At 38.9% G+C, this 24,568-nt stretch overlaps 1 protein-coding gene across 7 annotated transcripts in view; it reads left to right on the forward strand.

The window, feature by feature from the left end:
- DGKD (diacylglycerol kinase delta) overlaps positions 1-24,568 on the forward strand; it is an 85,683-nt gene that overhangs the window by 30,976 nt on the left and 30,139 nt on the right. For 6 of the 7 annotated variants that reach the window (XM_089509522.1, XM_089509525.1, XM_089509527.1 and 3 more), the window contains 9 exons: positions 6,021-6,125; positions 7,979-8,111; positions 8,484-8,590; positions 12,612-12,737; positions 15,849-15,951; positions 16,605-16,767; positions 19,618-19,726; positions 21,635-21,774; positions 23,570-23,654. In XM_089509522.1, the coding sequence (XP_089365648.1) occupies positions 6,021-6,125; positions 7,979-8,111; positions 8,484-8,590; positions 12,612-12,737; positions 15,849-15,951; positions 16,605-16,767; positions 19,618-19,726; positions 21,635-21,774; positions 23,570-23,654 (1,071 nt within the window). The remainder of the gene's footprint in view (positions 1-6,020; positions 6,126-7,978; positions 8,112-8,483; positions 8,591-12,611; positions 12,738-15,848; positions 15,952-16,604; positions 16,768-19,617; positions 19,727-21,634; positions 21,775-23,569; positions 23,655-24,568) is intronic. The other variant, XM_089509524.1, reaches the window with a different exon arrangement.

Here is a 24,568-nt window from a genome sequence, read left to right on the forward strand (position 1 = left end):
TGGCTTGGGGGCATGCCGTACAGATGACGCAAGCCCCCAAGCCCTCTGGAAGCCAGCTTCAAGCCATTCAGCTGCCCAGACATGGACCGGCTTCCGGGTGCTCTGGCAGTGCAACGTTTACATGCTGCACACTGCCAGAGAGGCTTAAACTGCCCATGAGCTGTGGCAGGTAAAAAAGCCACCTTTTTGCCAGCCCAAAATGCCATTCATTTTTCAGCCAGCTTCAAGGTAGACTGGCCTCAGCGACCAGTTTATGTGGCCCCAATTTGCTTTCGGAAGGGGCAGCCTGTTTTGCCCTATAGTATTCCAGCAGTTACATAGTTCTAATGCATCAGTCATGTGTTTTGGGTATATAGTTTTTTCATTTCAGATGTTTCAGCTGCCAAGTTGCGTGTTTTAGATTCTCACATACCTGCTGCATTTTTGGCTCACATATAGTGTTTGATGAAATAAGCTAAGGTATTTTAATACCTTTTTGGTCAGAGTCAAACACTGTAGTGCTCAGATTTTGGTTTCTCTTTGCTGACAGTGGTCATATTTTCAAGGGCTCTTGATCAAAGAGAGCTTTTTAAGAGTCCTTAATCAACCGTTCGTTTTCAAAGATTTGGAGTAGCAAACTACCTTGTCATCTTTAGGTTTAATTTCCCTTGCACTTTTACACATATTAATCCAATTTCAGATTTTTTCAGTTCAAGCTTCTTGTCAGAAATGAACCTCCAGATGGATAAAGGAATTTGACCCCGGGTTGGGAGATTGCTTTTTCTCCAGAGAAAGCCATCTCATGTCAGTGTTCCCACTGTAGCCTCAGAAAAGATAGAGACAGAAACAGCTAAATGGAATATATAACCTTTATATTTAGATATAGCTGATCTATAAATATTAGCAAAGATACTAACCAAAAATATTCCTAAAGCCTCTTATGAAATCCCTCTCCCTCCCTCCCTCCCTCTCTCCATATATTTATATGTGAGGCTGTTTCTTGGCTCTCTTAACAGTCTCCCTTATGAAGTATATACTTAAAAAAACAAATCTGCTAAATATAGCCATGCTAATGCAGCGTACTTTTAAAGCAGCCAACACTAGAGTGGAGCCTTAAAAGTTATATTACAGAGCTGTTTCATTACTTGCTCAAAGGGATAGTTTAAAGGATCCTGTTCGTTGGATGAATAGCTGCTCGTGCTGGTCTGGATCTTAGCCAACATCCTCTTTCACCTAACCTTTTAGAATTGTTTTTTAAATAACCATGAAAGGTATGTGTGTATATGTTTACCTGTACGATAATGTATGAGCCATGCTGTGCAGCATTTGAAGCCCATTTTTCCATATTTTAAAAATCTGCTGTTTTGTTGTTGTTGTTCTTGGCAAGTGACATTAATTACCAGTGCAAACTCTGTATCTGAAACTGTCTACATGAAACAAAATGAGTTAATTGCCCCCATCTCCCTTACACCCCTCACCTCCATTTCTTCCCTATTATGTTTGTAGAGATTTCAAGCTGTCAGTTCTGGAACTGGACTAGTGTAGTTCTAAATCAGATGTGGGCAACCTGCAGCCCTTGACCTAATGTCAGAAGTCCTCTAGGACTGATTAGATTTCTAGAAAAACTAGTAGCCTAATGGACTGACGGGACAGAAGGAAAGAAAAGGAGTCTGAAAGAGGGAGAGAAGGAGGACATAAACATTTACTAAGGCATGTAATATTTTAAGGCTAAAAAGGAGGAAGATAAGATTGACACAGTAGAATACACACAAAATTGGTGAAAGTGCTGAAGGTTTGCATTTGTTTTGAAGTGCTAGGGAAAGAGGGAGTTGCCAAATAATGTACAAAGACAAACTTATCAGTTGGTTGAATTTTAAGATCATATATAGCACAGCTAGATTTCAGCATTCTGGTGGACAGGTTTGAAGGAGGAGCCCATCAGATTCTATACAAGCTGAATCGTAAATAAATGGTGCAGCAGGAGATTTTCAATTGATAATTAAATAACTTTATTATATATATTCTCGCTGTCTGTCTGTCTGTCTGTCTGTCTGTCTGTCTCTCTCTCTCTCTCTCTCTCTCTCACACACACACACACACACACACTGTGTTTGTGTGAGTGTATGATTTTGATCCTAACAACAGACTCCTAAGTCCTATTAGTATCAATAGGATTTATGTTCAGGATGATTTTTATTGTATTAAATATAGACATCCTATAAGTCATTGTTTTTAAATAGCTGACAGTCTCTTGGCAAATTCAAGGTTGACAAATTGTACATAAGGCAGGCAGGATGTGAGTAAAGAGGAAACAGCTATAGTTATCTGTCTCTATCACACTCTTGTATTGGCTGCTTTAAAAGTATGCTGCATCAGGATAGTTATATTTAGCAGATTTGTTTAGACCCCTCTCTCTCCTGGTATGTGTCTGTATTTCAAGCTAATCCAAAACCCGGTCAGTATATCCTTTAGTTGTTTTTCTGTCTCTTGTGGTCACTGTGACATCTACTCCAGTAAAAGGACACATTATGGCATGTTTAGCCAAATGGATCAGTTCATATTTCAGCACTTTGAAGGCAGCTGGGAAATGTTGGAAAAGTCTTGGAGACAGCAGTGGGTAACAGTTCGTTATAATATGAGAATTTCACAGCATCAGGCTAAGCAGCGTTTAGTACTATGAGACAGTGACCAAAAAGGGAAAGAGAGAAATTAGTTTATTAAATACTTCTGTTGAGACTGATATATCTCTAAGATATATCTCAAAGTCAGGAAGAGAGCCCATAGCGTGCCAGTCATATTGTGATGATAGCCAAAAAGGAGGGGGAAAAAGCTTTGCTTAAGACAAGTATGGATAATCCACCAGTTGTCTGCCACTTGGGTTGAATTGGGCTACTGACAGTTCCTGCCTTAAATCCTGCTTCTAGACAGCGTGTGGTGGTCTTTTCCAATCCTGATCTAATGGGAGTTCCCACTCTTACAAAGGCCATGCTTTCATATAGATGCCTATGAAGTACTAGCCCAAATAATTTAAAATGGATAATTATGTGGGAGGAGGACAGATGCCAGCCCAGTTGATAGTATTTATAGTAATGACACATGGCTGCGGCAGGCCAGACTTGCTGGTGGCTTTTCATCACCTGCCTTGACTGTCTGATTAGAATTTTTTTGCTTTTGATGTTGGTTAAACATAACATTTTCTGCCAAAGACCTCATTCCTAGCGATGCAAAATGCCAGGATAAGGAGTTTGTGGTAGTGGTATTAATCAATAAAACATTTGTGATATCATTGTCAGAAATGAATTTCATAGGCCCTGATTTTAGAGGGTTGCTTGCACTGGCAGTCAGCAAGCTACTGGGGTAGAGCAAAGGACAGCTACAAGTAGCGCTGTGGCTAATTATGCAACTGGAACCAAGCTGAAAGGACCTTCAGTTGTTGATGTACACAGAAAAGCAAGTTCAAAGCTGCACAAGACACAGAAACATAGAATGTGAAATGCATGAATCATAGGAAGCTAGACATAATAAAACAAGAAATGGAATGTATAAACATTATAATAAAGCACTTGGGGTGACTGGGGTGGACAGGAATGGGACATTTTGAGCCAGATAAATTCACAGTGTTTTACTCAGGAAATGAAAAACTAAGAAGAAAGGGGCATTAATAATGAGAAGAGTTATAGCAAAAGCAGTCAAAGGATACAGTTGGCCCTCCTTATCCATGGATTTTTTTATCCACGGATTCAAGCATCCACGGCTTGAAAATATCCCCCCAAATATATAAATTCTAATAAGCAAACCTAGATTTTGCCGTTTTATATATAAGGCACCATTTTACTATGCCATTGTATGTAATGGGACTTGAGCATCCATAGATTTATTTTTTTTGTCCCTGAGGGATTCTGGAACCAAACCCAGCGGATACCAAGGGCCCACTGTATAATGTAAATTCTGATCAAATAATATAAATAAGAAAACCCATCAATATAGCTGTAATCCAAGTTTATGCTCCTACTACAGAGGCAGAAGAAAAAGAAATTGAAAGATTCTATGCTGGAGTCATGGGCTGAGGTCCAGCAGGAAGACCACCAGATCATTGCTACTCCCCTGGCAAGAAAACTCATTGTGGGTTGAGGGATGCAGGGAGGCTGCCCAGATCATCCTCCTCCCCTTATGCGACTGCCACTGACAAACATCATCATGGCCTGGAATGGGCAATGATGAGGATGGACCCGAGGGGAGGCTGATTGGGGAGGCAAGGAAGCAAGGAGAGCAAGTCTGAAAGAGTAAAGAGCGAACTCGTGGGAGGTCTGTATTGAGAGGGAAGTTACAAGTTCCCCGATGACAAGTTTCCCAATGATGTCCTGGCAAACAAGCTAGTAAAATGTGGGCTAGACAATGTGGATTTGTAATTGCTTGAGCGACCAAACCCATAGATTGCTCACCAGTGGCATCCTTCAGAGAAGTGACTAGCAAGTTCCCAAGGGTTCTGTCCTGGATCCAGTGCTAGTCAACATGTTTATCAGTGACTTGAATGATAAAATAGAGTGCATGTTTAAGAAATTTGCAGGTAACACGAAATTAGGAGGGGTAGCCAATACCCAAGAGGAGAGGATCAGAATTCAAAATGATCTTAACAGATTAGAAAGCTGGGCCAAAACTAATAAAATGAATTTCTACAGACAGAAATGTAAGGTACTACACTTGGGTAGTAAAAATGAAATGCACAGATACAGAATGGATGGCACTTGGCTTGACACCAGTGCAAGCGAAAGGGATCTGGGAGACTACAAGCTGAACAGGAGTCAGCAATGTGATGCAGCAGCTAGAAAAGCCACTGTGATTCTAGGCTCCATCAATAGGAGTTTAGTGTCTAGATCAAGGGAAATAATAGTGCCACTCTATTTTAGACCTCACCTTGAATACTGTGTCCAGTTTTGGCCACCACAATTCAAGAACGATGTTGACAAGCTAAAGCATGCCCAGAGGAGGATGACCAAAATGGTGAAAGGTCTGGAAATCCTGCACTATGAGGAGAGATGTAGGGAGCTGGATATGTTTAGCAGGGGAAGAGAAGGTTAAGAGGTGATATGATGGCCATGTTTAAATATTTGAAAGATTGTTGTAGGGAAGAAAGAGCTGCTCCAGAGACTAGGACACAAAGCAATTGATTCAAACTGTACAAAAGAGATTCCACCTAAACATTAAGAAGAATTTCCTGATGGTAAAAACTGTTCAACAATGGAATATACTGCCTCAGCAAATTTAAAACTTTACAGAATAGAAATGTATGTATTTCTTTATTTAAAAAAGGAAAGGGGCATAAATTTCTTAAAACAGGGCAACCTGGATGTGTTGTGTGGTGATAGGAATGTGGAAAATATACAACAAGGAAAACTTTTTATAGGAATAGGATAAAATTCAGGGTTTATTTGGGGGAACTGGATGTCATCTTAAAAATCATAATTTTTAATTGTTGTTTAATACCATAAATGGCATTGTTTAATGTCAGAGTTAGTTACTGCAGCTTCCTCTGCATCTTGTAGAATAGCTGATGTTACGAGTACAGCAAACAGGCTTTGTCGTTTTCCTTTCTTCCTAGTATAGAGGTGAGGAATCTTTAGCACCAAGATATTGTTGCATCCATGTTTTTTTGTGGGTTTTTCAGGCTATGTGGCCATGTTCTAGAAGAGTTTCTTTCTGACGTTTCGCCAGCATCTATGGCTGACATCTTCAGAGAATGCTTGCCTGGAAAGGAGTTGGGTATATATATTGTGTGACCTGGAAAGGCAGGAGTGATTTGCATGTGTATTGTTCTGTTGCTAATGGCAGGCCTCAGGGTGGGAGGGTCTGCAAAAGAGTTGAAAAAGAGCCATGAAAGCCTTTGACTTCATATTGCTGGACTGTAGCTGCCATCATCCCGAAACATTGGCTATGCTGGCCAAGGCAGATGAGAAATGTTGTCCAACATCATCGCAATGGCCAGTTTTCCTAACCATGTCCTTTAGTGTTAAGGATACATACATTATTTTCTTATCCTACAGGTTATTACTCCATGTAGGAAGCTCATCTTGTGTGCTGATAACAGAAAAGAAATGGAAGACTGGATTGCAGCACTGAAGACTGTACAAAATCGTGAACATTTTGAGGTAATAGGGATAGATATAGATTGATTCCTTATCCTAAAACGTAGTGCCGCCCTCAACATATATATTATGTAGTGTTTGTACATGTTTCAGCAGTTATGACCAAAAATTGGAAAAATTACTTGTTTGGACTGTAACTTTCATGATCCTTAGTCCGCATTATCAGTGGCTAGGCTGGCAAGGAATTGTGGCAGTTCTGTTCAAAAATTAGTGTTTCCAAGCTCTGGTTATTATTCAATATTTTATGAGGTTGGTGGGCATGAAAACATTCATATTAGCTGTCTAAATAATAAGTGATTGTTCTATAGTACAGAAGCCATTGACGTTGTCATTGAGAGTCATCCAAGACTGGAAAGCAAGAGTTACACTTCCTTATAAATGAATACTACAGTACAATGCAATGTACAAATAGTTAAATAGTGTTCAGTAAAAGCAGGATATGGAGTTAGTATTCCAGAAGTAGTATTTTTATTGTGGAAGTCACTTTTTATATTGTTGTATAGGCATGAAACTATCATCATTGCTAGTTTTTGTATTTGTCTCAGCAAGCTATTTCATTACTTCATAGTCAAAATACAAATACACACATGTATACCCTTTTTCTGAGAGTCGGTGTGCTGTAGTGGTTTGAGTGTTGGAGTACAACTCCAGAGTCCAGGGTTCAAATCCCTACTAGCCTCTGGTAACCACCTAGGTGACCTTGGGCAAGTCAGATTCTCTCAGCTTCAGGGGAAGCCAAAGACAAACCTCCTCTGAACAACTCCTGCCAACAAAACACTGTGATATGTTCACCTTAGGGTCTCCATAAGTCAGAAATGACTTGAAGACAGAGCAACAATACCAATATGCTTTTCTCAGGGCAGTAACAAAAAAGTAAAGGAAGAAGTAAAACACACACAAAAAAATCACTCGAGACAGCCTTACATCAATTTACAGTTAAAAGTCAGCAATACATAATTAGATGATATATATATGTCTTTTTAAATTGAATTGAATTGATTGGTATGCCTTTAGCAGAGCTTTTAGTTTTTATTTTATTTATTTTTTTGTTTTGTTTTGTTTTTTGTACAGCTCTATGTATATTTGAGGGTGCTAAATAAATACATCTTATAGAGCAGACCTGTGGGAGGAATATAAGAATTCATGACAGAAGAAGTGCCACTTCTTAAACTTAGTTGGCCCTTTCTTTCTTATCTCTCCCAACTTTTTGTTGGCATTGTTTTTCCTTTTATTTTCTCACACATTTTATTCAGTGTAAATGAAAATAATAGTACCCAACTGTGTTCTCCTCATCCAGGTTCAATGGCAGTGACTGGAAAGTGAGCTTTCACTCTTGCGATATCAAAATCTTCTCATTCATCCCCGGGCACACATCCTGAATGTCTCCCCTTTGTTCTTATTGCTAGTGAAGAACTGCTACTAGTAGAGCACTCACAGCAACCAAAAAGGAAGGGGAAGTGTGTTGGATCTTACGGCCGCTGGGACCCTATTTTAGGGACCATAGGAGTAGAGTTAGCCAAATTTAGGCCAGATTGAAAACAATTCAACAGTAATGTTCTATTTAAAAATATTTGGTTGGTATTTAATTCACATTATAGTTACAAAACTATTCATTGTCTTCATATTCTGTAGGCTTGAGTTTACCATTTCACCTGAATATATACTTTTCAATTGATTGTTCATTCCCCCTAGAGTTTCTTCTACAGCATGACATTCCCGTTCCTCTTTTCTTCTGTGGATAGTATTTCTACAAAGCATTTAGATATAAATAGTGCCTTATAAAAATACATTCTGTGTTTATTTTAATGTCTCATAGGAAGATTATCTTACGTTTTCTGTCATTAATTCATTTTCAGTCAACTCAGTACAGTATGGACCATTTCTCAGGGATGCATAACTGGTACGCTTGTTCACATGCTCGACCAACATACTGCAATGTGTGTCGGGAGGCATTATCTGGGGTCACATCTCATGGACTTTCCTGTGAAGGTAAAAATGTCTTTCACTCCCAAAATATATTTATTGGTAACCATTCATTATTTTCCATTGTCAAACCTTAATATCTGGCAAGTGAAGTAGGCTGTTTACAAAACTAGCAAGTTTACAAATACAGTATAAATTGGGGAAAGTTATATCAAAATGAGGGCAACTGGAATACAGAGTTAATTTGTTTGGATCTAATTCTATATTTATTTTGCTTTTTCTGCAGGTAATAATAATAATAATATTGCTATATTATTCTAGAATGTTTTTACTAATACCTAGTTCTTTGAAATAAGCAATAGCTTAAGAATGTCTTTCTAATGTGTCATTATAAAAATGTTGAAAATTATCAGCTTCATTTGCTTCCACCCTTTTCAGTGTGCAAATTTAAAGCCCACAAGAGATGTGCTGTCCGGGCAACTAATAACTGCAAATGGACAACACTAGCTTCTATTGGAAAGGATATCATTGAAGATGAAGATGGGGTATGTACGATAACATTTTTTATGTAAGAAAGGCTAGCAACAATGTAAAAGGCAAGTTGAATATCCATGCTCTGCTAAGGTTCTCTGGAGACTTCCAAGAATAAACATCTGCGATGCTCTTTATTTCAAATAGGATGTTGAATACATTAAACTAAAAACCTTGAAAGAGTAAACTGCTTCACAAAATCAGTGTGGATGGAAATACCCAAAGCCCAAATAAGATACTATATTGGTGGATATACTGTTTACTGTGTGGCCAATAGTCTGGGGTGATCTAGAGATGGAGGTACTAATAGATCAAAAAGTAAAGGAGAAAATTAATTATAGTGATTTTAATTATTCTGTTCAGGCTGTCATTATTATTATTATTTGTATCTTGCTGTTTTCCCAGAACTGGGACTCAGTGGCTTCACAACATTAAAAAACAGTACAATTAAAAACATAGGGGAAAGTACATTTAAAAAGGAATTAAATTATTACAATATTAAAACAGGTAGTTATTAAAAGAATAAAACACATTTTAAAAAGATAAAATATAAACTGTATCAATTTTTTTAACATGGTACAACATCCCAGTCTGTCCTTATAACAATTCCTTAAAAGCCTATGTGAACAAGTAGATTGTAACCTGACAACGCAAGGCCATCAAGGTGGGAGCCATTCTGATCTCCCTGGGCAGAGAGTTCCAGAGTCTAGGGGCAGCCACTGAAAAGGCCCTCTCTTGCGTCCCCACCAACCATGCTTGTGATGGTGTTGCAACGGAGAGAAGTGTCTCTCCAGAAAATCTCAGAGTCCAGGCCGGTTCATATAAGGCAATACAGTCTGCCAAATAGTGTGGATCTGAGCCATGTAGGGCCTTATAGGTAATACCCAGCACCTTGAATTGTGTCCGGAAACAAACCAGCAGCCAATGAAGCTGTTCAGCAGGGACATTGTGTGGTCTCTGTAATCTGCCCCTGTTAGCAGCCTGGCAGCAGCTCTTTCAACCAGCTGAATTTTCCGAACATTTTTCAAAGGCAACCCCCATGTATGATTGATTGATTGAATGATTGATTGATTGTGGTATTTATACCCCGCCCTTCAGCCCTAAAGGCTATCAGAGCGGCTTCCAATTATTATTTTTAACTAGACAGTTCCCTGCCCTCAGGCTTACAATCTAAAAAGACACAACACAAAAGGAGAAGGGAATGGTAGTGGCGAAGGGGATCAGGTCCAGCAGATCTTCTCCACCTCTGAGGCCTGGACCAAGGCAGATGGACTAGCGGGAGGGCTATTCTTCTTAAGGATAGGCCCGATGGCGTTGGGCCTGTCTTTTCACTCCCTCCAGAGTCAGATGCCATGGAGGGAGGGCTCTTCTTCTTAAGAATATAGAGTCTGTTACAGTAGTACAAATGGGATGTACCCAAGACATGTACAACCATGGCCAGATCCGACATCACAAGGAACGGGCACAGCTGGTGCACAAGTTTTAAATGTGCGAGAGCACTCCTGGTCACAGCAGAAACCTGGGTTTCCAGGTTCAACGCTGAGTCCAAGAGTCCCCCCCAAACTGTAAACCTGTGTCTTCAAGGGGAGTGTGACCCTATCTAACACAGGCTGGATCCCTATTCCCTGATCTGCCTTCTGACTGACCAGGAGCACCTCTTGTCTGGATTAAGTTTCAACTTGTTTGCCCTCATCCAGTCCATTACACAAATGATTATGCTTTAGAATAGATAAGCAGAGAGAAGAGGATAGGATGTGACTTTGGCTTTATGCTGTAGTATTTAGGATCTAATAAGATTTGAAATTGGATCTCTGAGGAAAAAGTGATGCTACTGCAATAAATCGGGCATGTATGCTAATGGAAAGTTACCACAAAAGTCCATCATTGTAATCTTAAAAGAGAAGTTTCCAAAAATTTAGGGGATTAATTAAGAAGTAATTGAAGCCAGGAGTTGGGGAGAGGGGTGTAATTTTGATAGGATGCTTGCAAGTTATTTTAAATATTAGTTTTAAAACTTTCAGACGTCCTGAAGAGATTTGAATAGGAGCTCAGAAAATGTATACTAGAAATTGAAACAAATTAAGAAGAAAGGTATAAAAACCCAAATGCCAAAATGAGGAAAGTGAAACCGATCACAAATTCTGCAAAATCAAATGTAAGAGAAAGAAAGAGAAGGGAAGAAAAAATAATTTGAGAAAATGGTTAAATGTTTGGTAATACTTGGTAAGGTAGAAGGCTTCAGGAAAAGAAGGAGACTGCAATTCATATGGATAGACTCAGTCAAGGAAACCAGAGCCTTGAGTCTGCAAAAGGTTATCTAATCTAATCGTCTTGGCTTCTAGGGAAATTTCAGGCTTGATCTATTCTAGGACCCATTTGTTTGCCTTTTTGACCTCAGCACTCTTCTCCAGCACCACATCTCAAATGAGCTTATTTTCTTTCTATCTGCTTTCTTCACTGTCCAACTCTCACATCTGTACAAGGTAATGGGGAGTACAGTGGTTTGGACAATCCTAATTTTAGTCTTCGGTTGTATTGTTGATCTACTAATAAAAACAGAAACCTTGTTGTTACTGAAATTGGTTTAGTTGTCAGATGATTGGAAAACAGCCTACATAATGTCTTCTTCTGGAGGGATCCAGTTAGTTGTCCAGGGAATGACACTCATGTTAGACAAATATCTATACCAGCCAATTAGGAGCACAAGAGTCCTGCTGTACCAACCACTGGTGGCCCAGTGGTTAAATGCCTGTACTGCAGCCATTCACTCAAAACCACAAGGTTGCGAGTTCAAGACCAGCAAGGGCCCAAGCTCGACTCAGGCTTGCATCCTTCCGAGGTCGCTAAAATGAGAACCCAGACTGTTGGGGGCAAATTAGCTTACTTGCTAATTAGCTTACTTGCTGTTCACCACTATGATCTTTGGAATAGCGGTATATAAATAAAACAAATTAAATTATTATTATTGTCCAGCATTCTTTTTTTCCATAGTGGCTGGATTCCATTTTTCCAGAAAGCTTACCAGTAAGACATGGAGGCAGCAGTTCTCCCCTCTGGCATGCATTGTAGCATCTTAGCAATAAAACAGGCAATATGTTAATTAGTCAAGATGTCTTTGCTAATTAACATCGGTTCACATTAATAAAAATAATATTTTTTATTTTTATCCCGCTTTTTGTCAAGCAATCAAAGCAGCGTACAACAGACTAAAATATATCCATATATACATAGTACCCCCCTTAAAACAAGATTAAACAGTATAAAACTAAAACTAACATTTTAAAATCCAAACAATAACCATGGGCAGAGTTTGATAAATGGGGAAGTCTTTTTTGTGGCCGAGTATTTTATTCCGGGAAGGCCTGCCAGAAAAGATCTGTCTTAATGGCTTTTTTGAAGCTCTCTAGATTGGTAATTTGACGGATCTCGTCTGGCAGGCCATTCCATAAGTTGGGAGCGGCTGCAGAAAATGTCCTCTGGGAGGTCGCTGTCAATCTGGTCTTTAAGGGCTGTAGTAAATTCCTCCCAGAGGACTCAAGTATACGGGGCGGATTATATGGAAGGAGGCGATCCCTTAGATAGGTTGGACCCAAACCATGTAGGGCTTTAAAGCTGATAACCAACACCTTGTACTGTGCCCAGAAACTAATAGACAGCCAGTGGAGTGACTTCAACCTGGCTGCCATATTCTGTACCAATTGGAGTTTCCAGTCTAGACACAAGGGTAGCCCCATGTAGAGCACGTTGCAAAAATCAGGTTTTGAGGTTACCAGTGCATGTACTACAGTTTTGAGGTCACCCCTCAAAAGGGCACAGCTGGCATATCAGCTGAAGCTGATAACAGGCGCTCTTGACCATCACATTCACCTGATTCCTCATCTGAAGTGATGGGTCAAGAAGCACCCCCAGACTGCGAACACAGTCCTTTCAGGAGAGCATGAACCCCTCTAGGACTGGAGGTTGCAACCCAAAACCTGGCTAATGGCTCTTGGTAGAGTGCTATAAAAAAGAGACTTCTTCTTTGCTTTTTTGTAGATTTCTATGCCACACCAGTGGCTTGAAGGAAACCTACCAGTGAGTGCCAAATGCACAGTGTGTGATAAAACCTGTGGCAGTGTCCTGCGCTTGCAAGACTGGCGCTGTCTTTGGTGCAAAGCTATGGTAAGTTGAGCAGTTCTATGGTTGTGTGTGTGTGTGTGTGTTTATTCGGCTGTGCTACTTAAGAAAAGGAAGAAATCTTTTAGCCTACTTTTACCAAATACCATTCCTCTGATTAGTGTTAAAAAGTGAAATCTGCACAGCTATTCACTGGTTCTGTTGTGGAAAGATGTGTCCTAAGTGGCAACCTAATGATTAATGTTCCCTCAGCAGCAGAAGGATTAATAAAAGGAATTATATAAATAGAATACCAGATGACTTGCTTATTGGCCTTTTGCCACAAAATAAAGGTAACATCTGAAAACAATTGTAAATTATATATTGGACAGTTCAGATGCAGAATCTGAATCTTAAATATAGGTTCTCTTTTATCTTGGAATTTTTTTTAATAGGCTCCTAGTCAGGTACAGTATTGAATTATTTTGGGTGCAGCACAGATTGCTAAGTGCAAATGTTAAAGATAATTAATATCTTTCTGTATTATGTACATAAGAGTGTATGGCACATGATGCTTTAATGTGTTCTCTGTACTTCTGTACTTTGCCAACTCTAGATTTACCATGATTTACTTAGGCATTTGGCTCTCCCCAGACCAGGTATCACTCCTGAACAGATGCTATGAACTATATGCACATAATTTATAAGAATTAGAGATCTTAACAAGAATTATACAGTTTATTTGTAATATAAAATAAAATTTAGCACACAGTTTAAAAGACAGAAAATTAGATCTAATAGCACAAGCCCTAAGGATTTTTAAAATTAGGAAAGCTCTTGATTTTGTTTTCTCTTTTCAACTCTTTTAACAGGATTTTATTGTCCAAAAGGTCTATGCCCTTTAAAACATCTGAAGTTAAAACTTTTGTTTTTGAAATTACCGTGGTTAATAGTATTCCCTTGTATTATACAAGGGATGATTTGAGAATGTACATTTGAGTATGTGCTTTCTATAATGTATATTATGTTGTTGTTGTGTGCCTTCAAGTCATTCTCAACTTATGGCAACCCTAAGGCCAAACTCTCATGGGGTTTACTTGGCAAGATTGGTTCAGAGAAGGTTTGCCATTGTTTTCTCTGAGGCTGAGACCATGTGGCTTGCCCAATGCTCCCTTGCTGAAACAGCTCCACTTCGATGTCTACTGTTCAGTTTCCAGGCACAATTTGAAGTGTTGGTTTTTGCCTGCCAGACCATATCTCCCCATACAACCCTGCCTGGATCTTGCAATCTTGAGAGGCAGGCTTTCTCTCATCCCATCACCCTCCGAGGCTTCAATGGTGGGGACATGAGATAGAGCCTTTTGGGCGGCTGCTCCTAGTCTTTGGAATTCCCTATCAAGTGAATTTCAGTTTGCCCCCTCTCTGTTGTTTTTGTACCAGCAGGCAAACTTCTTGTTTAAATAAGCATTCAGCTTTGGCTGACCAGGGTGGAGTGATGCGTAACTGTGCTGGTTTAATATATATTGTATATTTTAGGTTTTAATTGTTTTAAATGATAATGTTTTTAAAATAGTGTTTTAATTGAAGATACTATTTAATACATTTTAAAACTTCTGTACTTACTACTGCTTTAACTGCTCTGCTTAAATTTATCCTGTAAGCCACTTTGAATCCCATTTGGTAGAAAAGTGGGATATAAAATAAAGAAACATAATTCAGATCAGTCTTCAAATCCCAGTTAGTAGGACCTTGCCTTTCTCAATTGTCATGTGTCTTCTTAGCCAGCATTATGTGATGATTTGGCTGAGGATGTTGTTAGTCCTAGTTATCTCTTGGTGGTATCTACGTGGTTTGATCTGTACTATGGCTTTGCATTTATGTCTTTTATCAAGTCCACCAATAGGTGTTTATAACTGTACCCAATACATTTAGTTGAATTACATTTTATCTTATCACAATCTGTCAGCTTTCTGATTTAGCAAGTGCCTTCAGGTTGATTGTAGGGCTTCTGCCTCAAACCTTTGAAATGTTGCAGAATAAGCTCTAGCTACCTTAGTTTTTAATGCCAGCATTAAATATGAAACAGTTTGTGGCACCTCTTTAACATTATCATCATTATCTATCCTACTAGCTTCTTAATCATAAAGTAAACATTTTCTGTTTTTTCTTATAAAAATTTACACCTGGAAATCGTTCACAAATATTTCCACCAATAACAGTGTGGGAAATATGTGACAATTTACATGTGTAGTTCAGGAGTGTTATTTAAACAAGCAAAAAGAGAAGCCCAAAATATCTAGATAAATCAAATTGTGTGTAATTTTATTTGTTTATAGTTGTGTGTGACTATGTAAGGAAAGAATATCGCGATCTCCAAAATCTTTTAAAAACACCTTGGGCCCTTGTTTTCCTATCAATATCATTTTAAGTAATGCTCTCATTATTTAACCTTACCCACTCTTGTTTATTCCTTCACGTTTGTATTTGTTTCCAATTAACAAATACATCCTTTACCAGTTCTTGCTTGATTTAATAATTCAGTCTAGTAAGGCTTATAACAAGTGAACTGATTATATCTTTAGTTGACTTACATAAAGAGTCAGGACTGATGTAACCATTTTTATCTGCATTGAAAACCCAGATTTGTAAATGCCTTCTAACCACTCATGATTGGTGTAAGACACAGTTTTGTATTATGTCTGAAATAGCAAATTTTGATTTAATCTTCAGTTCCAAAGCATTGTTTCATGTTGCAGTTTGGAGATTCAGGATGTAAGGCAGTTTCCTATCTCAGATATAACACAAAATTCCAATTGGTAAATCATAGCTGACATACCAAGGTCAGCAAGGCAAGGGCAACGTGAGAGTGTGCAGACCTCCACTTATACCCAGTTTAATTAAGCATAGTTAGTTAAACCAAGATTTCTTTAAATAAATCAGTCTAATTTGTAAAAATAGCCTAAGGTTTCTAAGTCTGAAGTTTCTAAGTCCATACATACAGTATACCCCAAGGTATATATTCTTTAAATGATTTTGTGAACCTAGTTTGTTCTCAGGTTTTTTCCCAGGTTTTTACAAATCTCTTATTTGTTCAAGTAGCTGAATGGAAGCAAAACAATTCTGTACTAATGAAAATGAGGTTAGAAAACTTTAGCTGGTATAATTTTGTTGTTCCAGGTACATACCTCATGTAGAGACTTGTTACCAACCAAATGCCCTCTAGGCCTTTGCAAGGTATCTGTCATCCCTCCTACAGCTCTCAACAGCATTGATTCAGATGGTAAGTATCAACCAATGTTTCTGAGTGTTGCCTTCACAATTTGCCCTTTTTGATTGGCAGTCAAGGCACAACACAGCAGACTACCATTTTGATAAGACAAGTGGCATGAACTTGACAGCTCCCTCCCTCGTCTTGTTCCTCATCATTTTTAAAACAGGCAGCAAGACTAGGCTACAGATTTGTAGAAATCAAATAGATAACCAGAAGGATACAATTTAAATTATTATACTTATTGTTATCTAGATAATATTGTGATAGAATCATCGAGTTGGAAGAGACCACAAGGGCCATCCAGTCCAACCCCCTGCCATGCAGGAAATCTCAATCAAAGCATCCCCAACAGATGGCCATCCAGCCTCTGTTTAAAGACCTCCAAGGAAGGAGACTCCACTACACTCTGAGGAAGTGTGTTCCACAATATTTAATAATATGAGGCCATTTAATAATATGGGCTGTGACAATCTACCAATGATTGAATTTGTAGATGTAAAAAACCAACTATATTTTAACATAAATAGTTCATATTGATAATATATTTAAAAGACCATGTGTTTAGCATAGTATGTTGCCTGAATATTAGCTGAAGCATATTGGCCATCCTGTGGTAGTACAGTATAATTTAATGATTCTCTGCTTTTGCTTTTTCCACTTAGGTTTCTGGAAAGCCACATGTCCCCCTTCATGTACAAGCCCTTTGCTGGTCTTTGTCAACTCAAAAAGTGGAGACAACCAGGGTGTAAAATTCCTACGAAGGTTCAAACAGCTGCTGAATCCTGCACAGGTGTTTGATCTCATGAATGGTGGTCCTCACCTTGGGTAAGAGATGTTATTTTCCTGAATGGTGCCTGCAGAAAATAAAAAAACAAAAACAAATCCATTCTTTTTCTAGCACTATCCAGTTCCTCCCCTGTTGGTGGACAAACAGAATCACCACATTTTTTAGGTCTTTTTTTTAAAAAAACTTTATTGAGTGTATCTGAGTAATAGTGTTGCCAGTGTCCACTGGATTCACAGACAAAGATTGTATATGTGAGCTAAGGTATACATCTCTGAACTGTGTTAGATATTCCATGTGAATGATATGAAGATGAACCCCCAGTGAAGTGAATGCTACACTCAGAGTACTCAGGAGAAATAAGTAACTAGGAACAGATAATGAAAAATTATGGATCACTCTTAAAAGAAATGTTATTGTCCTCATATGTAACCTGTACTCAGGACAAGAGGCTATCGTTAGGACAGAATACAGAGAAATGGAACGGTTTCCAGTTGGCAAGGGAATCAAGCAAAGCTGCATCCTATCACTATATGTGTTCAACATGTTTGTCGAAAATACCATATGTAAAGCAGGATTAGACTCAGAGGAAGGAGGCGTGAAAATTGGAGGAAGAAAATCAGAGAAGAAAGTGCAAAGGCAGGTTTACAGTTGAATATTAAAGAAAACAAAAATAATGACCACAGATGATTTACATAACTTTAAAGCAGAGTAATTAAGACATTGAAATAGGTCAAGATTTTCTATATCTTGGCACAGTCAATAATCAGAATGGAGACTGCAGTAAAGAAATCAAAAGAAGACCAGGACTTGGATGGGCAGGTATGAAAGGACTAGACAAGATCCTGAAGTGTAACAAGTTATCATTGAATGCTAACATTAGGATTGTCCATGCCATTGTATTTCATATTTCTATTGTATGTTTGTGAAAGCTGGACAGTGAAGAAAGTTAATTAGAAGAAAATCAACTCACTTGAAACTTGGTGCTGGTGAAGTGTTCTGCAGTCACTGTGGACTGCTAAAAAGACCAATAAATGGATCCTAGAGCAAATCAAGCTCGAACCCTATCTAAAAGCCAAGATGACTAAACTGAGATTGGTATACACCAGCCATATCATGAGAAGAAGGTAAAAGGCATCAGGAAAAGAGGAAGATCATCTTCCAGATGTTTAGACTCAATCAAGAACACCACAGCCCCGAGTCTAGAAGACCTGAGCAGGATTGTTGATGATAGAGTGGTGGAGGACTCTCATTCATAGGGTTGCCATAAGTTGAAACTGACAGCAGTTAACATCAACAAGAAATGGCAGATGAATGTTTGATAACAATAGGGGGTAGATTACTGGCAGGGGAATTGCAATTGCACATTGCCTACCTCTTATGTAAGATTTAAGAAGGAGCCATGTACTTTGTCATATTTTGCATATGGTTAAGACATGTTAGTGTTTTAATGTTTAACGTTTTTGATAGGTTTTTTTGTTTGTTTGTTTGTTTTGGCTATGTGGCCATGTTCTAGAAGAGTTTATTACTGACGTTTCGCCAGCATCTGTGGCTGGCATCTTCAGAGAATGCTGGCATGGAAGAGATATGTTTTTAATCTTTATCAATTGTTTAATTATTTTTAAACATTATATTTATACTTTAAAAGAATACAGAACATTAAAAAGTATACAATTAATGTTTATCAGGAGAAAGGCGGGACACTGTTGATGATGATGATTTATCAGTTTAGCTCAGTACTCTGTGCTTTCTAGGGACTCAGGAGAAGATCTTTCACATCACCTGCTACGATAACTGGAAATGCTAAAAATTAAAGTTTGGTTCTTCTGCCAACAAAGAAGTGCTTCACTATTACATAGTGGTATCATATATATGCATTGGTTGTACCTGTTCTTGTATGCTGCAGTGATACTCAACCATCTCTTAGAAAGCTCCACAAAATCTCTTGTTCATTTGTTAAATTACATACTGTTGTGCGCAGGTCTGGAAAGATAACATCTCTTTTTAAAAAATGCTTCAGTATCAAAAATCTTGAGCCTGCGGCCCAAAACATGCTGCAGAAACAATCCAATTCAAGACTGCTTTAACTGCTCTGGCTCAGTGCTAGGGAATCCTGGAAATTGTAGTACAGTGCACCCTGGTTTTACGTGGGGATCCGTTCCAGACCCCCCCCCCCCCCGCATAAAACAAAAAGTGCATATGCTCGAGCCCCATTACAAGTAATGGGGCTCATGCTTGTGGCAGTTTATGGCAGAAGAATACGCTGAAAGCAGCGTATAATGCGCGTATGACGCAGGCGCACTGTATATTGTGGCACCAGAGTTCTAACAGAGAAGACTAAATGTGTCACAAAACTACAGTTCACAGAATTCCCTATCATTGAGCCAGGGCAGTTAAAGCAGTCTCAAACTGGATTATTTCTGCAGTGTCTTTTGGACCTGTGAGACATCAGTTGCTAATTGGTACTTTTTGTGCTTTGTCAAATAAAAAGTGGTCATATTTAGAGATCACATAAACCGAAAAATTCAAGAAAATTGTAGCTTGTTGTTGAAAAGCCAGTGTGCTCATCCATTCTGGATAATCATCTTTGCTTACAGAAAAAGCAACTAACCGTACCATGGATAAGTGTTTTGTAAGTCATGATTTGCAGGCCCAGTAGGAGGCTGGCTCTTCTTTTCCCCAATGAGCCAGATAATTAAGTCTGGGTTTGTTGTGTAGTTAATTACTTGGTTTTTGGGGAGTTTAGCAAACTAAAGAACTGCATAATAAATCAGTGATAGACTGCAGTAGGATAGTGGTCACTAACACACTGCTTATCGTCAACAAGCAATAGATTTAAAACCTTCATGCTTTAATTGTGTGTTTAATAGTAATTTTTTCCCCCTGTGCAGTTTACGTTTATTCCAGAAATTCGACACCTTCCGAATTCTGGTTTGTGGTGGGGATGGAAGCGTTGGATGGGTACTCTCTGAAATTGACAGCCTCAGTCTACATAAACAGGTATCTTCCTATTTCCATATTTTTCTTCATATGGAATTGATAAAAAACAATGAAAGGCAGATAAGATTCATATGAAAGATAGTTTAACTCAGAATAATAAAATAAAAATATGTGTCTGAAAGTATCTTAAAGTTTAAATGACAAGCCTGTATTTCACAGGATGGTATTTCTCATTGACAATGAACTGGCACTTGTCACTTATCCTGAGTGTTTGCCTGGGGAGTGAGTGTCTGTCTATGAAAGAAGTGAACTGATTTAATCCTTATGGTACCTCAAGAATTATAGGACCAGGACAAACTGCCCCAAAAGGGCGGCCTGCCGGCAGTCTATTTCCCTCCGGAGGGAAGCCACAGCCGCCAAATCGTGCGGCTTCCCTCTGGAGTAAAAAATACCCCGGTATTTCCGGGTTCTTTTTATGGCGCCGGAGTGACGTTATGAGTGCGCCACTGGCACACTTGCGATGTAAGTGACGCACGGTGCTGTGCAGATGCTATGCGGCGCTTACGTCACAATGATGGCATCCGTGTACATGGGATGCCGCCATTAGTGAGCTGCCACTCCCTAGTAGGGTTAGGAACCGTGCGGTTGGTCCTCTAACCCTAGTATCGTCACCACCACGCCACAAAGTGCCCATCTGTATCAGACCATAGTTAAGGGAAGTGGCATAGATCCATCTATCCAAGAATTGTACAATGCACCCGCATCATACACAAGCGCATTATACACGGCTTCCTGCTTTCGCAGAAGCCGCACGACAATAAAAACAATGGTGTGTGTGCCTGTGTGGGCATGTCACACCACCACTGTGTCCATGCGCCCCATTTTTTCCTATGGGGCGCGAGCATATGTGGATTTTCCCTTATGTGGGGGGGGGGGGTCCAGAACGGATCCCCCACGTAAGGAGAGGGCCCAATGTATGTACCTTACCAAACTACACATCCCATGAGAAAGTGGTGTGAACCTGATATAAAGGTGTCATGCAAATGCATTCTGTGTTTGGGTGTTCACAACCACAGTGTTTACCATAGCACTTCCTCCCAGACAGATCTGTTTGTGAATTTTCTAGTCTTCTATTTGTTGCTTTGCCTAAGGCTGCTTTTTAAGTGTATGACCAGTTGAAGTTCAACAGTGTTATTTTATATAGCTGGCTGTTCATTTATCATTGTTCACTCTAGAGAACCTCCCACTTTACCAGAAAAGTCTCTCACCATTCTTTCTTGAGTAGTAGTTAGATGGCAAAAATTTGTGTAAATAAGTATGTATAAACAATGTAGAGTAATCTCCATGCAGGCAGATTTGAAGTGATTCCTGGGTTTCTGTTTGTTTGGATAAATTATACGTAAATCTTGAAATAGCCATTTTCTTCAAATGAATTTGTTCTTCAAAATGCTAATAGTGCCACTTAGTGATACGCTAAAGAACTGAACTTTGACCAGTAGTTAACACCAGACAGCTAGCGTATATGCAATGGCTCTCTGTAATTCAAGCAAGAGGCTAGCATACTTTGAAAGCACTTTTAATCGTCTTGAAAGTTATTTTAAAAGTACTAAAAACAAGAGCAGAGCAAAAATGCAGAGGGGATTATATTTCACTTATCACTTATAAGTGATTGTATGTGTGAGAGAAAGTTTGAGAGAATAACAAATTCTTAAATAAGGATGAGGGAAAAAGGGCATGCAGAATATGCATTCTCTGTGGAATTTCCAGTTAATAAAGGAGAAATGGGAACTGTTACCTTGAAAAGCAGAAAGCCATGGTGAATGGGGTCTCATTCTTTTAACAAGTTACTTTATTACATTGATTTTCCTATGACTTTCTCTTATTGACAAAATTAGAATCTAGGTGGATTTGGACAAGAAATTCCTTTTGACTGTTCCTTGCTTTTTATTTTCCCTTTCCTATGCATAGTGCCAGTTGGGAGTATTGCCTCTGGGCACAGGCAATGACCTTGCCCGGGTGCTAGGCTGGGGATCTGCTTGTGATGATGACACCCAGCTCCCACAGATATTGGAAAAGCTGGAAAGAGCCAGTACCAAAATGCTTGACAGGTAAGTGCTATTTCATGATGAACCTGAAGGTGTGCTTACATCTTCAGAAAAAAGCAGCCTCTAGGGAAGGTTTATTTTTGTTATGATTGGTAAAATATTTAGATCCCACCTTACATTTCTGTGTTTGGGTGTTCAAACACAGAATATTAATAATAATAATAATAATAATAATAATAATAATAATAATAAATTTCCCGCCTCCTCTCAAGGCAGAGTACAACATGTTAAAATGCAAAACACAGTTAAAAACACATAAAATACAAAACACTGTTAAAATACATTATAAAATCATTTAAATTATGTATGTTAGTAATATCAACATAAACAGATTAAAATCAAGCAATACAAATAATTTAAATAAACTGAAAACATGCTAGACAGCTTGACAGGTTAAAAACAAGCTAAGGATATTTAAAAGATTTAAAACCACTTAAACATTTTGGAGTAAATCAATTGGGGTTCAAGGGCTTTAGTCAATTGCCATGTTTTTACTTGTCACCTCAATCAAGTTAGCATTGGCACTAATCAGGCTTCCAGGGGGAGTGCATTCCACAGTCAGGGTGCCATATATGAGAAGACCCTCTCTAACATCCTCATACATTGTATTAACCTCATTGGTGTGACACAACAAGAGGACCCCTCCTGGAGAACATAACCTTCAGCAGGATTATAGAGATAGGACACGTTCAAGTATCAAGGTTCTTATCTTAAATAGAACATCCCTTTATTTAAACTGTGGTTCTTGTGGAGGCAGGAAGGTGTTCCTTCTCCCTCGTAAAATACACCTAGAAGGCCCTGAGCTATAGGGATGATGCCTGCCTCTCATTCTTTCTAGTACATATGCACTGTATATACATGCCTCCAGTTTAGGTGCAGTAGCAAAGCTTGTCTGCAGAGTGGAGTTTCAGTGATGTTGCAAGCGTAGGGAAAGTGTAGCATGCAAATTGCATGCACCCCTCCCAAGCCCCCTCCCAGTCTCACACTAACTTTTTTAAATCATGTGAAGTTTTAAAGATTTTTACCAGAACAACCATGCAGATAGCGCCCCCCCCCAAAAAAAAATCCAAAAACATTTCCATACAAACCCCACAAACTCCCAGTGCTTTCATTTTCACCAGTCCTTTTCAAAATGGTGCCTGGAATTTTGATGATCTGTGGGGGAGTAATTGACCCACTCTTCCAGACTGCCCTGGCTCTGTGCTAGGGAATCCTGGGAACTGTAATTTATTGTGGCACCAGAACTCTCTGACAGAGATCACTAAATATATCACAGAACTACAGTTCCCAGCATTCCCTAGCATTGATCCAGAGCAGTTAAAGTGGTCTCAAACTGGATTATTTGCAGTGTGTTTTGGACCTCTGAAAAACTTTTTGTTCTGTATTCTTTAACAGGGTTGTAGTCCATATAGTCATAGCAATATTGAATTCAGAATTTCTGATTCATAGAAAAATATGCTGGAGGACAATATTATTCAACTTTCTTCCCAATAATTTAAGAGTGTTTTTATTTGGTGTGAGTTTGTAGAAATGAGATGTGTCTGTTAATACATATTTATGTTTATACTGGATACACATTTAATATTTTGTGCATGAACCAAAATATCAGTTAGCATTGTGTCCCGTTTTCATTTTAATGACATATAGAGATGGAGGTATTAAAAGGCTGCTTCTTCCAGAATCTCACTGCAACCATTTAGGATCTACTGAGAGCATGTCTTTCTTGTAAGTCTTGTATATAGTGTCTTTTTAGGAGCTGTACTTTACATTAAATGGTGTGATACCTCTTGTTCCATAGGTGGAGCATTATGGTGTACGAAACAAAACTCCCTCGCCAAGCATCTGCTTCTACAGTCACTGAAGATTTCACTGAAGATTCTGAGGTAAAGAGTTTAAAAAGTGTAGGAGACAGGAAGGTTTCAGAATCACAAAAGGTAGATGGCAGCAAATAAAAATGGACTGGTGATAAATGGACTAAACTACAGAAGAATGAGAGTTCTAGAGAAGAGATGGGCAACTATGTAGGGGGGTGGGAGCAATTTTTCCACTCTGTGTCCATCTTGTGGACTGCACCAACACGTTTTAGTGTGCCCAAGGTGATAGTCCAGATATCATTTTGGTTTATTTTAAAGCAGTGGTCCCCAAATTGTGCCCTTTAAGGGCTTTTGGACTTCAGCTCCCAGAATCCCAGACTATTGGCCAACATGGTTGAGGATTCTGGGAGCTGAAGTCCAAAATCTCTTAAAGGACACAGTTTGGGGACCACTGTTTTAAAGAATTATTTTGTATTGGAGGGCTTTCTAGGATCAAAGGAAGGAAGCAACTGTAGTTTGGGCACATTTTGAGTAGTTTTGTAGAAAAAAGAAAAAGAAACCCTGAAAGTCAGCCTGGTTTTTAAAAAATAGCCTAGTAGCTTTGAGTGGCAGCTTCTGTAAGGCTTTGGGGGTCTCAAAGACACATTTGGCCCGCAGCATGCATTTCACCCACCACTGCTCTAAAGAAACACATGGCTGCTATACTCAGATAAATATTTTTGTTTTGGGAGCAGAAATGAATCTTACATTTTACATTGGGGTAGGGAATGTTTGGCCCTCAAATGTTGTTGAGTTCATCCCCAGAAAGAATGACTAGTGATAGATTAATGGAATTTTATTCCAACAATACGTGGAAGGGTTTGGGTTCTCCATCTGCTTTACCATGGTCATTTCAGATGTCTGTTGCAGTAAATATCAAGTCACTTCACTATGGTGTGCTTCAGATGCTCACTGCAAAATATATTGAAATCATGACTGCACCT

The sequence above is a fragment of the Sceloporus occidentalis genome, unplaced genomic scaffold (genome assembly GCF_023333645.1).
Source record: "Sceloporus occidentalis isolate IW3139 unplaced genomic scaffold, rSceOcc1.0.p SCAF_2, whole genome shotgun sequence".
Taxonomy (NCBI): Eukaryota; Metazoa; Chordata; class Lepidosauria; order Squamata; family Phrynosomatidae; genus Sceloporus; species Sceloporus occidentalis.